The sequence below is a fragment of the Astatotilapia calliptera genome, unplaced genomic scaffold (assembly GCF_900246225.1).
Source record: "Astatotilapia calliptera unplaced genomic scaffold, fAstCal1.2 U_scaffold_2, whole genome shotgun sequence".
NCBI lineage: Eukaryota > Metazoa > Chordata > Actinopteri > Cichliformes > Cichlidae > Astatotilapia > Astatotilapia calliptera.
In genome coordinates, this window is record NW_020535729.1 from 933,035 (window position 1) to 952,592 (window position 19,558).

General features: G+C 43.4%; 2 protein-coding genes across 3 annotated transcripts; both read left to right on the forward strand.

The window, feature by feature from the left end:
- Positions 1-1,926: 1,926 nt before the first annotated feature.
- LOC113017769 (uncharacterized) lies at positions 1,927-8,014 on the forward strand. The gene is made up of 7 exons (XM_026160884.1): positions 1,927-1,941; positions 2,237-2,265; positions 2,876-2,910; positions 5,969-6,014; positions 6,377-6,478; positions 7,012-7,206; positions 7,442-8,014. Exons 2-7 carry the CDS (start codon positions 2,253-2,255, stop codon positions 7,774-7,776), a joined length of 726 nt encoding a protein of 241 aa, XP_026016669.1. The 5' UTR covers positions 1,927-1,941; positions 2,237-2,252; the 3' UTR covers positions 7,777-8,014.
- Positions 8,015-16,400: 8,386 nt separating this feature from the next.
- Positions 16,401-17,984, forward strand: LOC113017760 (nuclear factor 7, ovary-like). 2 transcript variants are annotated; one of them, XM_026160873.1, is made up of 2 exons: positions 16,401-17,785; positions 17,915-17,984. In XM_026160873.1, exons 1-2 carry the CDS (start codon positions 16,416-16,418, stop codon positions 17,982-17,984), a joined length of 1,440 nt encoding a protein of 479 aa, XP_026016658.1. In that variant the 5' UTR covers positions 16,401-16,415. The 2 variants fall into 2 exon arrangements, with proteins under 2 accessions (XP_026016658.1, XP_026016659.1); XM_026160874.1 differs by lacking the exon at positions 17,915-17,984 and having other exon boundaries at positions 16,401-17,807.
- The last annotated feature ends 1,574 nt before the right edge of the window (positions 17,985-19,558 follow it).

Below are 19,558 nucleotides of genomic sequence, written 5' to 3' on the forward strand. Positions count from 1 at the left end.
TGAAAGTGGGGCAGAATGATCCCCAGATCTGTGTAACGACTGAAGGGTGGTTTAACCCCGGAAGTCGAACAAAGAAGAATCCGAGGGCGTTTCTTCACTCCAAGAGGAGGTGGTAAAGGGGCCTGAAGCGTGACAGGCTGAAACTCGAGTCTGAAGCTAAAAGAACAGCTGGGTTGTGGGAAAATTGGAAAACAACGGAGGTGTTGGGGTTGATAAGTGTCATACCGTGTTTGTTTGGTTTGGAGACAAATCCTGGTGTGAGTTGGGCTGGCAAGCCAGCCCAAAGAGGAGGAATGTGACCAGGAGATATTTTATTTTGTATTCTTATGATCACAGTTATAATTAGAAGTATCAATCATTAATCATTTACCATTGTGGAATCTGATGACAGTATAATCTTTGTTTTATATCTATGGTAATCTGAGTAAAGATTAATGTATGCAGGTTATCATCATTGTACTCAAGTCTCAAATGGTATCCACAGCATTGGATTCACCGTCCATAACTGGAGGGTCTAGCAGGACCTTGTTCTAATTCATTTGCAGGCCTACATCAGAACATGCACATAGAGAGTTATGTAAACACGCACATTCACCCTTATTTACACAGGGAGGTCATGTCAGGACATTCTCTAGTTGGACACACAGGCTCACCGAACTGCACAACATGACATGTCACACACTTGGTTTTCTCTAAAGTATCATCTGATGTTTGTATAAGGAGAACTTTGGACTATGGGGAGACTGTTATCATTTCCAGTAAGGTCTAACTGTGTGATGTCATCATGGGTTACATAAGGACGGGGAGCTGTCCACTCTTTGGAGATCTGTGGCTGTACGCTTGTCTTCCCATGCTTCTGTCTTAGAAGTGTGTAATAAAATCACTATGTTTGTCACCTACACGGATTCGGCTGTTTTTCCTTCTTACCCAAACTGAACCAGACGTAACACCCTTAAAACCCAAGTGTACATATTTAACCCAGTGTGACTCCAATGCAATAAGACAATCCTTAGCAATAACATGAGAACATGACAAGTAATGTTCGTAGAAAATCAGACAAAGACCTGAGAAACATGACAAAGTACAACAATGCAACCCATTCAATATTATTGTACTGTGAGATATGATATCAGATATGATAGTTATCTATTTAAGAAGGAGGGGGGGGGGGGGGGGGCAGGAGGGGGAAGAGAATAAAGATATGATGCACCAATGCAGACCAGTTCATTGCTATTAAGAAGTTGGATATGGTTATTGTCCGTAACTTTTGCAATAATTAGAAAAGATAAAACTGAAATATGTATTTAGCTTTTAAAAAGTGAAACTGAAACTGAGTGATGAGACAAAATGATGAGATGTGAATCACAAGATTTTCCTCTTTAATAATAATAGATGATCCCCGTGGGTAAATTACTTTCTTTGAATTTGTTAGGGGCAGCCACTAAGCAGGTGACCGGGGAGCAATGTGTAGGGATGGTGCCTTGCTCAGGGGTATCTCAGCATAGCAGTTAAGTGGATTTGAACCACCGATCTTCCAATCATGGGGCGACCACTCTACCTACTGAGCTATCCCTGCCACCTTTGCATTCTTTATAAGTGTTTGCAGGCTATAATTTATCATTACTGATGAACAAAGCAAATAAAAAAAAATGCTTGTTCACATTATTTATATTTAGTCTTTTTATTGTTTTATCTCTGCAACCAGCAGACTGCTCACTTATTATTTTTCTGCAAAAAGTTGTCAGGTGCTAAAACATAAAGCTCAGGGGAATTAAGAGGATTTCCAAGACACACGGGGTTGATTTCTTATAAACCACATGCTTTATCATAAAATAAAACAGAAAGTGAAAGTGGGCAGGCTACTGTATAAAAGACCAAGTGCTCTCTTTGAGTAGTTTCACTGCATCCTCCTCGCTGCAGCAGTCACAGCAGCAGCACAAGGTAGGAAACCAGACTGATGTTGTTTTATATGTTTTGGTATTTTAATTTCATTTTCCCCTGTCTGGTTGGTTTTGTTTTCTAGTTTGTCTGATGTTTGAGAACATGGGTTACACAGAACAGCTTCTCACTTTTCTTATTTTTTTTATATTTTTGGTTACACTATTAAACCTGATTGTTTAGACTGATGATCTGTCCAAAGTGTAGCCCCTTGTAAAGTATGTTAGGATACACTTAACATAGTGGAGTTTGACATCTGTTACCTGTTGCTTCTGAGTTTTGTCTTTCTTTCCTTCAGGTCTTCAGATTTGATCATGGACCCTAAGAGTAAGGGACAAATTGTTTAATGGCAATATCTAACGGAGTCACTGCAGTGCTTTCATGTTGCTGTTAATGGCATTGATATAATTCTAATGATGATAATAATCATAATACCTGATTTTAATAATAGTGCTGAAACATTATTAATGTGCTCACGTTATGCCTGCTATGCAGAGTCAGTAATATTATTTCACATTTAAATCCCTCACTCTCAACTGTTTCAGACATTATGTTTCTATACACAACACCAGGGGTACCCAGGTCCAGTCCTCGAGAGCCACTGTCCTGCAGCTTTTAGATGCATCCCTACTCCAACACAGCTGAATCAAATGGTCTGATTACGTCTTCAGCATGGCTTCAAGTTTGGCAAAGGCCCGGTAATAAGCCATTCATTTGATTCCAGTGTGTCGGGACAAGGATGCATTTAAAAGCAGCAGTAGCTCTCGAGGACTGGGCATCCCTGAACTACACACACAATCATAGCACAGGATGGAAAAGGCCATACAAATCTCAGCTAACTGATCTTTTCTTTACTTTGTGTGAAATATAATGCAAGTCAAAATAATATAACAATTTTTAACAACACTCTTTGATTTGTTAAATATTTTTTCCTCAGATTCACCTTCAGCTGCTCCAACGCCACAAGTACAGGTTAGCAAACCTCCTTGGTCACTCACATCACAACTAACATAAAACATACACACGCAGAACTCACTTTATAACAGGAGCTATCATGATGGAGCTAAGAAAAACACTTTTTCATTAACTTTAAGAGCAATGTGCAGTACTCTGGCCACAAAAATACAAGGTTAGATAATGGCATGATTTTTGGGTAACACTTTATAATAACTACAATGAGCTATCAAAAATGATTAAGTTATTATAAATTACATAAATCATCATTTTTGTAATCGCACAGTTGTAAATGCTTGCAATGTATGTAATGTAAATGTCTTTAGTGAGTTCACATATAACAATATTTTTGACACAAGTGTTTTCATACTTAATTACTGAATTATGGATTCAACAGAAAGTACAAACCAGTTATTTATAAGCTGTTAATGGTTCATGGCAGCATTCGCAAAGTCTAAGTACATAATTAACATTACATATAAACACAGTATGTAGATGCATATGTATACATACAATATTAATAGAGGTTTTATAAATAATTGTTAATTATTGCCATTCATGGTACAGTTGTTAAGTATTTTATGTGACCTCATCTAAAAGGAGGACTATCTATGATTATAATGATTATAATATGAAGCATTTACACATGAAAATAAAAGACAAGGTGGACATTTAGAATCAAAACAAGTTTCTGCTATCTTTAAAATACAAAAAGAAAATAGACAAAGTACAAAGTTATGCGGTACATACAGGACGGAAAAATAATAAATATGAAGTTTACAGAAAACAGTAATGTAAGTTGGACGAGAGTTCAAACAATCAGAAATCACAAAGTTTTTCACAGCGCATCAAGAGCAGGTATTTATGTCAAAAACAAGAGTGCCAATTATATTGCATATGTATGTATGTTGACAGAATGTTGGCAATCATGAACAATGACCCCCCCATAACACACTGCACAATCTAAAGAGAAGTTTCAGCAACAGGTTCCTTCAACCTTGCTGTCTGAGGGAATGTTGCAGGAGGTTGTTCCTTCGTTATTAATGTTCTTTGGTCAGGTCCACACATGTGAAACGGAATTATTAAACCTCAGTGCACAGGGTGCATTTTTGTACTCCATGACATATATTTGTAGACGTACTTGTCCTCTTATATTTATATACATGTTTATATTTATATTTATACCTATATCTCTAGATTTATCTATTTATCTTAATCTCCAAAAGTTGACTCTGTTCATCTGGACGTAGCGTTTTGTAGGAGAAACATTTCCGCACTCATCCAAGTGACTTCTTCAGTCTCAGCTTCAGTCTCAGCTGACTGCAAGTTTCCCCAAACCTTATAACCAGTATGTCTGTGAAGGTTCTCAATCATCCAGGCCATCGTAGACTAAGGAGCTTGGAAAGAAAAGCGTCTGGACTTCTTGAGTTGCTTGAGTTGCAGAAAAGAAGATCAGACACCAGCGAGGGAGGATAAGAAGGACAGACGCAACAACATTGTCATTCCCTATGTAGCTGGTGTATCAGAGAAACTCAGGAGAGTTTTCTCCAAACACGACATCCCAGTGTACTTCAGACCCAGCAACACACTCAGACAGAAACTGGTTCACCCGAAAGGCAAAACTCCTAAACCCAAACTGAACAATGTGGTGTATGCTGTACAGTGCAGAATGCCCAGACCTCTACATCGGAGAAACCAAACAGCCACTTCACATGTGCATGTCACAACATAGAAGAGCCACCTCCACAGGACAAGACTCAGCAGTTCATCTGCATCTAAAGGATAAAGGACACTCTTTCAAGGATGCCAATGTTCACATTTTGGACAGAGAGGACAGATGGTTTGAATGAGGAGCGAAAGAAGCCATCTATGTTCACTGTGAGCGACCATCTTTGAACAGAGGCGGGGGTTTACGACACCAACTCTCTGCCCACTATAATCCAGTTTTGAGTTCCCTCCCCAGACGCCTTAACGCCCACTCACATCCTGGGCCATCTGACCTCAGGAAATCACATGATAGGGTGGGGCCAGGTTTCACAATGAACACACCCGAAACTCTGGCTGATTGGGACCCACGCCCAGTTTCCCACCTTGGCTCATGTGATTAAGTAGAAGATCATCAGGGGGTCCTTTGTCCCCCTTTGGGGGGGGGGGGGGGGGAACTCCCACTAGGTTTTGCCATAAAACGCCAACAAAACGCTTGGACACTGCTAGCGCCAACAAAAACGCAAAGCAGGAGATGAAGCATCGCTGAATATGTTTCCAAACCAACTTCATTCTAAGCCAAAGACTATAAATATGAAGAAGCATATCTTCCCTTTGGTTTCACCTGCACAAGTGCCGAGGTAGGTCTCCCTGCAGGATTGGTTTTCCCTTCGTCGGGAGCAGCGCTGGGCTCTTCAAATCATGGACAAACAGGATCCCACATTCTTGATATTTAGTTCACAAACACTTCTCATAATGACTAACTACTCCTGACATTTTGGAGATGTTAGCTCTTTATACAGTAAAGTTACAGTGGGATACAAATAACATCAGGCTGATCCTGCCACGATTTGTTCCCCCGGTTCAAATCACGGACAAACAGTATCCCACAGTTGTTTATGTTTTTAAGCCCATTTTACACAGAGAGGCATTTTTTGAAAAATATATTGATAGCAATGTTGAATATTATTACACAGGGAAAAAACAACTACATGTAAAATAATTACACCATAACGCCTCTGACTTTCTAAATGGAGGCACAGTAACTGTGTGTGTGTGTGTGTAAGCATGTAAAACCTGAAGATAGTGACAAAATACTGTTAATCTGACTATCTGCCATTCTGCAATTAATCTCATGTAAACAATAACGTGGCGCACAGAGTGACGTGAAAAAATGCTCATACCTGTGACGTTGCGTGACGAACTCTGTATTCCTCGTCCACACGTAAATGCAAAAAACAGGAGTTTTAATTAGTATTCACTTCATTAAAAACAACAAAAATAAAGCTGTCATTCCTTTAAGTGAGTCAAAGCAGCAAATCAACAGTAGTTTGATTTGTAAATAAATCAATTTGTCTGCAATTTCTTCCAGAAGCTGCACAAACACATTAACAATCTTCCAGAAGAATACAGGGAGGGTATGTACCAACTAATTAAAGGGTATTTCTTCTTCGACTTCTTAAACCGTATTGCCATTTCTAAATAAAATTATGCAAAGTTTTCTTCTCTGCCACATGCCCTATTGGTCAGTATGTTCTGAATCATTTCATGCCATATATTAATCTGCTCATTTTGTCGTGTAACTGTCACACTGTAAGAATTTGTTAATGAATTTCTGACACAGAAAACCTTCGCTTTCCAAAGCTCCATCAGTAATGCCTCCTGGTATACCTTGGACAAACAATTGGAAGCGAAAACTAAATACTTTTCTACTTTTCAGCTGAAGCAGCTAAAAACCATTCACAGTAAAGCAGCCTGAAACTCTCATTTATCTTTTCAGCTGCTAAAACATTGTTGGTGGCCTATCAAAAACGCCATGAGGATGATAAAATCAACAAATTCTTCAAATGCTTCGTTGATTTCGTGAAACACCCTCATACAGGTATGTGCATAAATACCTGTATGAATTATATAAATTTCACCTTTTCATTATACAATTTCAGGCCAAAATGGTATGATAAAATAGCATTTATCAGATTTCTTATATCTTTAATAAAAGACAGCTACTAAAATGATTTCATTTGTTTTTTGATAAATAAATTTAAATATTCTTGTAAATGCAGTGGTTATACATTTACCCTCTGAACTTGTTTAGATGACTTTCATAAATATTCTCTACATGACACTGAAGGTTGTACAAAATAAATAATCGGTAGATTAACGGTGCTTCCAGAGTATTTTCCATGGGAGGGACAAAGAAGAGTTTCAACCTCTTGCCAATTCCCCCTTTTTTAACAAATCACACCACATTGTGTACCACAGTATGCATTACTTCATTACATGGTAAATACAACCTCGTTTCTTATCAAGAAGACAAAATTTGCCATCTAGTCATGTGTCTGAGTGAGCGTCCAATCAAAGTAAAAGTTTTAAAGCTTTTCTGTTAAGTTTTTCCTCTTTTCAAAATGTGTGCAGATGCAGTAAAATTCTACAGTTACTGTACAGCTGAGACCTTCGGGGCGGACAAAGATGTGCTGTACCAAGTAAATTTGTCTCAACAGCTACTGGTGGAGAGCATAGACCTACAGGAATGCAACACTGTCATTGTTTTCTGCCCAATCAACTCTCGTGTTCGGTCAGATGTGGAGGCAGCCATGGCTAAAGCACCAGGTATCATAAAGCTTGGTCACAATAATATAAAGTATGTTCAGTTTTTTATAGTTTTATAGTTTCTCTTTTACTTTACTCACTATCAATATACATATGAATATTTTAATTCAGTTTTCAAGATAATCATGGAAACATCTTTTCTTATGGTTTCAGCCCTCTAACCATCCAAAACAGTAACAATGCAATGGCTTTTTATTTGATTATATTTATTTAGGGATGTTTCTGCTGTGTGCAGGTAATAAAGACATCATCCTGGTTGTGATGCACCATACCCGAAAGACAAACTACTCAACAAGTGGGACAGGATGGTCTCAGATATTTCCAAATGTAATCCTGCATGTTGATGTTCTCTTTCATGAGACTGAGAGAGGATTACTGAGATGTCAGAAGAATGCACAGGCAGTCTGTCAGATACAACAAGGATTACAGAAACACAATGATATTAGTGAACCAACCAACACTGTGGGAGCACAGGGTCCTCTGGCCCCGTCCCAAAGTGAGAGATTGCCTGTTCCACAGAGGCAGGGATCTAATACCCCACATAATCAAAATCCATGTTTGATTATGTAGTAAGACAGCTGGTGACACTGACAATGACAAAGACTGTTTAGCTGAGAATAGTTTTAGCTGAGATTTACACTTTGCATGAAAAAAGGATAAACCTAAATAGTCTAAATGAACAACATAATGCTTATTACAATGTTGAGTCTTTACAATATGAGATTTAATGTCACAATTAAATAAATGAAAATGCTCATACTGTAGGTGTTCATGTCAAAATGAATGATTAAATAAAGTCTTGTGATGAGTCCTCAGTTTCCTTTGTGGTAACACTTTATTGTAGCATGCCTATTTTGCATTTGTATGCTGTCTATACAAAAGATTGCATGATGTACACAGCTCTAACAACTTAACAAATGGTCTTTGTATACAATATGTGTACGAAAACATGAATGATAATGAAACAAAAGTCTACATGAACATCAAGGAATCCTTCAAATGTTATTGATTTTGTTTGTCAATAAATTCTTTGATGTTGAATTCAGGCCCAGGGCCCAAATTATTGTGATACAGAAAATTTAGCTTTTTCTTCCCCAGTGTGCCTGAATGTCAAACCTCTAAAGATTTATATCTATAAATATATACAAAACACAAAAATATCCATGAATTTTTTCATTCAGGACCATTTTGAAACTGAACCTGCCTGGATGCCATCTTGTCTGACTAAGCTGACAGACAACAAACTGAGGAAGGCGGAATCCCAGGAATGAACTAAAGAAACTCCAAACTCTGAAATTTTGTGTTGTTGTTCTAAAGTAGTTGCAGTGGATTGAGCTGTTTCATCCTCAGGTTTCACAACTACTGCTTGCAATATTGCTCTTTTAACATTCTGTGCTTCTCTTCTCTTCTGAGCCTGCTCCAGCCAAAACTTAGCAACTGCTAACTGCAATTCCTTCCTCCGCTTCGCTTTCCCTGTTTTACCTGCTACATTTACAGCTATTCTTTCTACAAGCATTTTACACTGAACTTCCACTAATGTCCCTTCAAATCCATATTTCTCACACCAACAACCTACATACTGCGTGCTGCCTGGTAAAAATTTCTCCATAAATTTTACATCCCCTTCTAAGGCAGACTTACACATTTTATTCTCCATTACAAGACAACAATCAGCCACACTCACGCAGACCACGTCTGGCCCGCACACACACACAACATAGGCCTATCGCTTGCGTCTGCACGCACAGCTAGCGCTCTCTGTTGAAAACTCTCAAACGCCCCAAATGGCGGAGAATTCAACCGTCGGACACTCTCCAAACGACCCAAATGGCGGAGCTACCGAACCTAGGTTGTCTCCACGCCCCAAACGGCGGAGAAGCCTGCGTCTCTCTCACGCGGCTAGCGCGCTCCCGTACCTGCGGTCAACGCAGGGTCACGTAGCCGCTCTCTAAGGCCTTCTGTACTAACTGTTTGTTTACGTTCATGGGAAGAGTCTCTGGATCCCGTCAATCGTCATCCATCCCGAGGGGAGTTCAGGCGCAAACTTCCCGGCCTGGTGACAAAGCAAAGTGAAACACCAGGGCTTTACGTCAATCATCCCAGACGTTGCGGTGGCGTCCTCTCCCTCTCCTCGGTGGATGCAAGGTTCCGGCTCCGAAGGACAACAAGGTCTGTGTTTCCACAAGCCCCGCTAATTCTAGAGACTTATTCATCATGAAGAAAACAAGACAGTCGATCGATTTATTATTTGCGCAAGGGAGTCCTCTCATCTGTGTCCAGCACGACAATGACCCCCAGATCTGACCTCCTCCTGCTACCTTTTATTGGGAGACAGTTCACACAAAACACGTCAGAACAAAGCCACGGACCCTTTGTTCTAAGACAAAGCATTTTATGTATATGTGTGAACTTCTGTAAGAGTGTGTGTGTGTGTGTGTGTGTGTGTGTCAGACCTCCTGCTGACCAAAGGGTCGTAAACCCAGGAAGTTTACATCAAAAGAAACAGATCTTTCAGATAGGATGTATCTACAATAAAACCTCCCCCAGCACAGAGTGGTTGGAGAGGTGGTCAGGATCAAAGGAATGGCTTTGATCCTACTGCTTAAGCTAAAACTGTACAAATTTAAGAAACACAATGGCAACATTCAACAATTAGACTTAACAAAACACGTTCAGGAAGTCTCGGAGCACACTAGAGTTTGAAAAACTGCAGGGGCATTTGTTAAGCCGAATGGCATAACCAAATACTCAAAGTGGCCCAGTGGTGTGTTAAAAGCGGTCTTCCACTTGTCCCCTCCCTTATCCGGACCAGATGGTACGCGTTTCGCAGATCCAGTTTCGTGAAAACGGTGGCTTCCTGGAGACATCCAAAAACAGAGTTTATCAGCGGAAGAGGGTATTTGTTCTTTACAGTGATGTCATTTAAGCACCGGTAATCAATGCATGGCCGCAACGAACCGTCCTTTTTCCCCACGAAGAAGAAGCCTGCAGCTACAGGGGAAGAAGAGGGTCGAATAATACCGGCCGCGAGTGATTCTTGGATATACTTTTCCATCGACATCCTCTCAGGGCGAGACAGGTTGTACAACTGGTTGGAGGGCAGCGGGGCTCAAGGTAGCAGGTCAATGGCGCAGTCATAGGGGCGGTGAGGTGGCAGAGAGATAGCCTTGTCCTTGTTAAACACTTCCTGTAAGTCATGGTACTCGGGTGGGATGGAGGAAAGGTCATGTGCTTGTGTAACAAGTGGAGTCAGGTTAGCTGGTGCAGCGGGAACTGCTGATCTCAGGCAATTAGCTAGGCAGAACAAACTCCAACTGGCGATCTTGCTCCCTGCCCAATCAATGTGGGGATTATGTCTTTGCAGCCACGGGTAACCTAACACAAGCGCGGTGTCGGGAGACGGGAAGGTAAAGAATGAAAGTGATTCGTTATGATTCCCGGAAGTGATTACTTTCACAGGTGCAGTCTGATGGGTGATGTAAGCAAACACTTGTTTATTCAGCGCTGACGCAGGGAGGGGAGGTTCCAACAGAGTGAGTGGTACTTCCAGCTCTTTAGCCAGCTTCTCATCTATGAGATTTTGCTCCGCCCCAGAATCCACTAATGCGCTGCATGTAACAGTCTTTTTGTTGGTTACTATGGCAACGGACACAACTAATCGGGGTCTAATAGCATTTAATGTGCTGCCCACCCGTATCCCCGAACCTACCGGTGAGCTGGTCCGTTTGGGCGAACCGGGCAGCTGGCGATGCGGTGTCCCGGCTTCCCACAATATAAGCAGTCCCCGGCCCGAAAACGGCGTTCCCTTTCCTCCGGCGAGAGCCGAGAGCGCTCGATCTGCATCGGCTCCGGCGGAGGAGGAGACAGTGAGCGAGCGCACGGGGGCAGGGGCGGTGACACGCGAAGTTCTGGGTACAACACGGGTTTCGGTGGCTTGGACCGCCGTTCAGCCTCTCTCTCCCGTAGACGCTTATCAATTCTACGGGCGAGTGACACCAAATCCTTGAATGATTTAGCTGCCTCGTGAAACGCGAGCTGATCTTTCATCTGATCGTTCAGGGAGCGTAGGAAAATGCCCCTTAGGGCCGAATCGGGCCAGCCAACAGCGGCTGCCACTGTGCGAAACTCCGGCCCTGGCAGAGCACCACTAGCTTTTGAGCAGCGTCATCCTCGGAAACTGGCGGGGAGAAAGTTGCTTTGAATTCTTGGAGGAAGTCATCGAAGTCGCAACTCTGTATCAGGTTAGAAGATAAATAGGCTTCAGCCCACGCCAACGCGCTTCCACTCAGCAGTCCCACAAAGTGGGAAATCTTGGCCGCGTCAGTGGGGAAGGCGAGTGGCGAGCGACTGAAGAAACGGGTACACTGAAAAAGAAAACCCCACACTGGTCCAATTCGCCGTGGAAACACAACGTCACACAACGGTATGCCGGGGTCGGGCTGTTTAGCGCGCATTTCTCCCCGTTTCTCGCTAAGCTCTTGATACTGATCCTGAAGTAAGAGAAGTAACTGATCGTGTCGGCGAAGCATGGCACCCTGCTTATTAATAGCTGAACGTATTGGTTCTGCTGGATCCATTCTGGCCAGTCCATACTGTCATGCGCCACGCCGCGCGTGGACAAAAGGATCCAGTCGCAGACTCAGCGCTAACAGAAAAAGACACTTTATTATAATAACGAAAGGCGACCCGGGAAAACTAGGGAGCAAAACGAGGAACTAAAAACCCGGGGAAACAATGACACGAGGAAGCCGGGATCGGGACCGTGGGAGGCTGCAATAGAAAGGGGAGAGGATTAGTAGGGAGCCGGGAAGTGGGGAAAACACATCAGGACTGAGTCAGAGTAGGGGGGCTTACGATAGAGCGGGACCGTGGGAGCTCGGGAGGGAAGTGTGGCAGTCCGTGAGCAGGAAGTCCGTGGGGATAGCGAATGGGCCAGATGATGCACCGAGTGATCCAGTTGAGCCAGAGGACAGGCAGGTGGCAGATGCCGGATGCCGGGTCAAAACCTGGACACAAGTAGGCGGATTAAACACAGTTCCAACCAGAAGTGAACGCACGCTTTCGGGGAAGTCTAGTTACCACTGTGAGGTGAGTAACGGACTGGCGTGGAGCATCCGTCAGCGCCGGGTTAAGTAGCTCTTCATGTAATCACCGCGATGGAGAGCAGGTGTGTCGGTGATGGCCCAGCCCGGGGGTGTGGCTACCCGAGCATCACGCATTCTGCAGGCACAGGACCACGGACCATGACACATGTACATTCATACATTTTGTTGGAGGCACCTTTTCTGGGACACAACAATGAAAAACAGCGGGAACACTCGATGTGGTCACCTGAACATTTAGCACACCTGAACAGAGGGTTACCTGAGGCATTTTGTGTGCAGAGGTTTTGTGCTTGGGAGACATTGTTAGGAAAGTGCAACACCTTCTGGGGCTGACAACCTGAACAGAACTTAAGCGGCACTTCTTGTGCGGCAACAGAGGGGTAAAAACAGCATCTCCCTGCTGCTAGACCCCTTCTCCACTCAAAGCCACAGCTAGGAGGGCTGAGGCTTCTTCCTCCTGGACGTCAGGTTTGCTCCAGGCCGACTGGCGTGGAGCTCGGGCCGGAGGATGTGCTCTCGCTGGCGGCACACCCACTTCAGCAGTGGGCGCTGGTCTCTTGCCAGTCGTTAGAGGAGCGGCGGGCCTGTGAGAGCTGGCTGCGGGCTTGGGCTGACGTCTGGGGATGATGTCGCGCAGAGCTTCCATCTGCTGAAGCCCGTCAGCGCTCCTGCATGGTTCCGGCTCGTCATCGGCTAACCTGTCAACATATTCCATGTGGTCAGCCCAGCTAATTGCAGGGACATCGACCGGAAAATCCTCGTCTTTGGACTCAGAGAAAGCTGGGGCTCCAGACTCGGAAAGGTGAGGGTCTTGCCTTGCGACAGCCGACTTTTTCCACAAATGTCACCCGTCTTTCCAGGGTCGAGCACCGGAGCTGGCGACAAAACGCACAGGCTTCGGGCTCCGTCAACGCTCTCCGAGCATGGACGATCCCCAGGCAGACAGGGCAGACATTGTGCTAGTCGCTGTCGTGCAAAGAGAAAGGGCATCCCTGAGGACAGGGGCGATCAGAAGATTTCTGCTTTGCTCGCTTCGGTTTAGAGTCTATAACAAAACACAAAGCAAAACACTGCACGGGAAAAACTTGAAATTAGCGCTCCACGGGCAGCCTACACACCAACTGCGCGGTGGAGGCTAACACCAACAGGGGCAGTTAAGCAAAGTTCAAGTCTGCAGACAACGGAGCTAACTAGCAGCAGTTAGCTAGCCCAACTCAGCAGAGGTGTTCTCGGCGAGTTGAAGAGCGTAAGAACTGAGGGATGACTGTGATGACAGTGGCTATATGTGCAGGCGGGGCCGTGTGCGTGTCATCACACGTCATCTGCCTTAAAGGCGTGAATAAAGGTTTCTTCAGCCAGGACACGCGAAGGAGCGTGATATCCCATATATATTAGAGATGGCACGATACCACTTTTTTATGTCCGATACCGATATCATAAATTTGGATATCTGCCGATACCGATATGAATCCGATATAGTGTTTTTTAATCAACAAAACTGTTTTTTTAAATATCTTGCTGCATTTTGTATAAGTTGTATAAGTTTAAAACAACAACACTACACTAAAGCTATTCTGTTATACCTGTATGCAAAAAAAAAAATTTCATAGTTCAGCAATACTGATCAATCTAATAAACTTAAACCTACACCATCCTCCCTATTCTGGTATTTTAAAGAGTACTTAGCGTAAATATTAAGCAACCTAACTAATAGGGTTCCAACTCCCAGCAACAACAAAAATAAATAAATAAAAAATAGGGAACCACCCCTCACGCTCCACCTCATGATGCTTAATCGACGTAATCAACCTTAATTTGATGCAGTGTGGAAAAAAAAATGCACAGAAATCAATTATTTTTCAAGAAATATTAAATAGATTCAACATCTTTTTTCAACAAAATTGCAGACTGCACAGATGGTACCTTCCCAAAGGAAAAAGTACTATAGCTTACTAGGGTATATTAGACTTAATAGTCACTATATACAGTAATTGACTTCTATTCATTTTACATCAAATTAAAACTTTGGGTGTCAGATAATTATTTATTAAAAGCTAGACATTTTAAATGAGAATAGGAAATAAAAGTATGTCTTTGTGCCCCCTTTTCCCTGTTAATATCTATCGGCCCCCCTGGCTAAACTTTGCTAGATCCGCCCCTGCACAGTTACCAGCGTCAGCTATGTAGAAAAAGATCCTGGTGTAGAAAGTAATATTAAATACATTCTAACAACAGCTTATCAAGCTTAAACGTGCTGCTGTTGTTTATCCACTGGTTTCCTCTTTCTGGTGCAAAGTGGGCCAAAAACCAACAAGAGAGACGGACAGCCGATCATCCATCCATCCATCCATCCGTGGGCAGCACGGTGGCACAGTGGTTAGCACTGTTGCCGCACAGCAAGAAGGTCCTGAGTTCAATTCCACCATCAGGCTGGGGTCTTTCTGTGTGGAGTTTGCATGTTCTCCCCGTGTTTGCGTGGGTTCTCTCCGGGTACTCCGGCTTCCTCCCACCGTCCAAAGACATGCAGCTTGTGGGGATAGGTTAATTGATTAATCCAAATTGTCACTAGGTGTAAATGTGCGAGTGAATGTGAATGGTTGTCTGTCCCTGTGTGTTGGCCCTGCGACAGACTGGCGACCTGTCCAGGGTGTACCCCGCCTTTCGCCCTATGACAGCTGGGATAGGCTCCAGCGCCCCCCGCGACCCTGAAAAGGATAAGCGGAAGCGAATGGATGAAGTAGCAGCAAGAAGAGGCAGTCGCTTGTTAAGCTTAACGCAGGAATGCTTTACAAACATTCAGAGATGGACTTACACACTTGCTTTACTTCTCTCGGGGATACTTTTGTCGGAGATGAAATGCCAGTTTGCTAACGAAGCTCCAAAACTATCCAGACCACCGACAGGCCACAGCCGCTCTATCACGTGATGCATACTGCTCCGACGTGCTAACGTTCTGAGGTGAGTTACGGCGTGTTGCAAGTTTTGTGAGGTGCTTTCATGATATTTAATGGATCGGATTACATTTTTTATTTTTTTCTGATATCCGATCCAGTAATTTAGGTCAGTATCGGGCCGATACCGATACATAATATCGGATCGGTCCATCTCTAATATTTATGTGTTATACCGAGTGAATCGACTGAAAGGTAACTGTCTGAACAAAGCTTTGTTATGTTACTTTTGCACTATGATGCACATGTTGTTATTACATGACTTAATAGAGCTCCAGATATTCCAAATATTCCTTCATCACATCTTCTTTAATGTTAATATTTCATGTTTAATAGTAACAAACAACATTTCTGACTAAAATAATCAATGAATGAATGAAAGTGTGTTTCAGAGAATAAAGAGGAGGACTTAAAATCAAAGGATAAATTCCATCTAGAAGTGTTGTTTGTATCAGACAGAATTTGATGTTGGTGTTGGTCTGATGGAAAAGTAGCTGCTGTTACATTAACTCGGGCATGGGGAAACTCCAGGCCTTGAGGGCCAGTGTCCTGTAGGTTTTAGATGTGTCCTTGATCCAATACAGCTGATTTACATGGCTAAATTACCTCCTCACCATGTCTTGAAGTTCTCCAGAGTAAATCCACCTGTGTTTGTGTGACTACATTACACTCCCACTGCTGTGGAACCTGAACAATAACCAGAACAAAGTCTGAAATAAAAACTGCCAAGCAGCTGCACCACTGAGTCACAGTTTATTTTCTACGCTTGAGAAAAGGTTTCGTTTCTGATCTGCAACAAACGTCTGCACTCTGCTGTCACACTCACGCTGAATGATGTTCCGGCCTCTATGTCACTGAAATGCTACAAACCAGGAAACAAGATGTTTTTCTTCTTCAGTGCAGAGAGACGCACAGACGATCAGACTGAGTTCAGACCAAACTAGCAGCTTCCTCTGAGTGAGTCCAGCTACAGGAGAGAAAAGTGGAAAACTCCAACACTGCTGCTTCAAGCTGCTGACGCTCCACACACTGAATGTGAGTTTGAGCAAAAACACGACTCAAAGCAAGTTTCAGTGAAGGTGGTAGAGGAGGGAGGGGAGCCAGGACTGACTGTACTTCCTGTCTGCTGTTTTCAGCTTCACTCACAGACTCAATGGCTTCCAGATCAGAGGAGGATCTCTGCTGTCCGGTCTGTCAGGAGGTCTTCAGAGATCCTGTTCTTCTGTCATGTAGCCACAGCTTCTGTAAAGACTGTCTGAAGAGACAGTGGAAAGAGACAACAACACGTGAGTGTCCACTTTGTAAGAGAAGATCTTCACGGTCAAAACCACCTTCAAACCTGGCTTTAAAGAACCTGTGTGAGTCGTTCTTACAGGAGAGAGATCAGAGAGCTTCAGAGGCTCTCTGCAGTCTGCACTCTGAGAAACTCAAACTCTTCTGTCTGGACCATCAGCAGCCAGTGTGTGTCATCTGCAGAGACTCAGAAAAACACACCAATCACAGATTCAGACCCATCGATGAAGCTGCACAACAACACAAGAAGGAACTTCAGGAAACTCTGGAGCCCTTAAAGGAGAAGTTAAAGGTTTGTGAAGAAGTTCAAGTGAAGTTTGATCAAACAGCAGAACACATTAAGGTCCAGGCCCGACACACAGAGAGGCAGATTAAGGAGCAGTTTAAGAAGCTTCACCAGTTTCTAGCAGAGGAAGAGGAGGCCAGGCTGGCTGCACTGAGGGAGGAAGAGGAGCAGAAGAGTGGGATGATGAAGGAGAAGATGGAGGCTCTGAGCAGAGAGATAGCAGCTCTTTCAGACACAGTCAGAGCCACAGAGGAGGAGCTGAGAGCTGAAGACGTCTCATTCCTGCACAACTACAAGGCTGCAGTGGAAAGAGTCCAGCGCTGCCCCCTGCTGGATGATCCACAGCTGCCCTCAGGAGCTCTGATAGACCAGGCCAAACACCTGGGCAACCTGACCTTCAACATCTGGAACAACATGAAGGACATGGTCTCCTACACTCCTCTCATTCTGGACCCAAACACTGCTCATCCAAAACTCATCCTGTCTGAAGATCTGACCAGTGTGAGACGAGGAGGAGAGAAGCAGCAGCTTCCTGATAATCCAGAGAGGATTGATTATTCCTGCTGTGTCCTGGGCTCTGAGGGCTTTAACTCAGGGACTCACAGCTGGGATGTCGAGGTTGGAGACAGTACATGGTGGGCTCTGGGGGTGTTAGCAGAGTCTGTGCAGAGGAAGGGATACATTGAGTCTGGATTATGGAGATTACGGTTTTCTACAGGTAAATACTCAGCACACTCACCATCAGCTCCTGTCACTGCTCTCTCAGTAGAGAAGAAGCTCCAGAGGATCAGAGTGAATCTGGACTGGAACAGAGGAAAGCTGTCGTTCTCTGATCCTGATACTAACACACACATACACACCTTCACACACACTTTCACTCACAGGATGTTTCCATACATTAACACTGGTGATAAAGTGAAGGTGTTGCCGTTGAAAGTGTCAGTGTCAGTGCAGCAGATGAGTTGAGGATGATGATGTTTCTAATGTTGTTTCCTGTCAGTGAGTTGAAGCTGTTAAACTGCAGCTGTCCTCCTGCTGCCTCGTTGTTCCAAAGCTCTTTGTTTCTCTTTTAGTTTCACTGTTTCTTTCTGTTTCTGCTGTCCACCTTTTCACATGGAAAATCATTTCACTGTTTCTCACTGAATGACTCCCCAAACTAGATTTGAAATTCTATCAAGTTTCTAATCATTACAAGTGATTCATGTTTCTATTTGATGTGTAAATGGAGATGATTTAGTTTGCTGGGATATGGACTGACATGTGTTGAATGGGAGGAGCAGTTTGTTGTTGTCTTCTTGTCTGTTTATGACAACAATAAATATGTTGTTGAAACAATGATTCATGTTTAACTCCATATATGAAATGTTTCTGATCTTTGAATTCTGTTTGATTAAAGACTTTCTTCATGACACAAATGAGATTTCAGTGTATTAATAGAACTAAATAAGCTCAGAGTTGAAAGGCTGGAGTATTATGTACGTGCTTCACTGTCAGGATCTTCAGGGGGATTCAAAGGGAAACATCAAACTGCTGTAATGAGATAAACTAGTTGGGCTGAACACACTTATCTGTAGTTTGTCTCCATCCAGGATCATCAGAATATAATGAACATGTGTGAAGAGCCACAAAATGCTGCTGCCCTCTCAGCATGATGAGCCTTTGTTAGCAGGACAACAGGAAACATGAGACAACTTTCAGAGACAGTAACCAACTGTGGCCACAAGATGGCAGCAGCTGATCTGAGATCCTTTATTGGACAGAAGGACTCTGCTCTGTGACATCATCAGAGAGACGGCCTTCACTCTGATAGATCTGACGTCATGTCTGCACTGCGATGATGAAAGCTGATAAACACATTGTTATTGATCCATGAAATCACCTCTGTCCTCTCAAGTGTAGCTGTTTACAGAGCTGAAGAAGTCCTTCATCATCAAAACAGACAAACATGTATTTCCTGTATTAAGTGCAGTGTTGGGACTAACGCGTTATTAAGTAACGCGTTACAGTAACTACGTTATTATTGTGGTAACGAGCACGGTAACTAGTTATTATGCCAAAATCAGGAACGCGTTAGTCGTTACTGGGATTTAGATAGGGTCGTTACTCGTTACTTCGTGTGGTGGCTATCGCGGAGCTTCCACAGATTCAGTAACATTAGCAAGTGGTGGAGGCCAGCAGGTGGATGAAGGAAAAGGGACGCAGAAGGAAAAGAGACCCGAGGCGGCCGCCGGTCCAAGTGTGAACTGAACTTCAGGTAAGAAGTTATGACCTGCAGTCTCACTGGGTCAGATATAAACCAAGTTTAGGCGGAGTTTATTTTCGTTATGCTGACTTTTCCGTACTGCGTGCTAGCTAGCATGACGGAGTTTCTATACAGCTGGGTGGTGCTATGAAGTTAATGATGTTGAACTTTATTTTGTTCATAAGTTATTAGAGTTGCCAACCGTCCCGTCTGGTATTCAGAGAAAATATTACGCGTTTCTTATTGAGGTGTAAAGGAACAGTTTGTCCCGTAATTCAGCTACAATGAAAAAGACACAAAGCTGGAGTTATTCTGTGTTTACGCTGCACAGCTGCCTCTTCTTCTCTCATTCTCTCCCCTCCCTCTCCTGTTTCTACTTCAATCATGAAAACTGATCAATGATCAGCTGATCGTCTCTCTTGTTTGTTTATCGCTCACTTTGCGCCGAAAGAGGAAACCAGCGGATGTCGCGCTA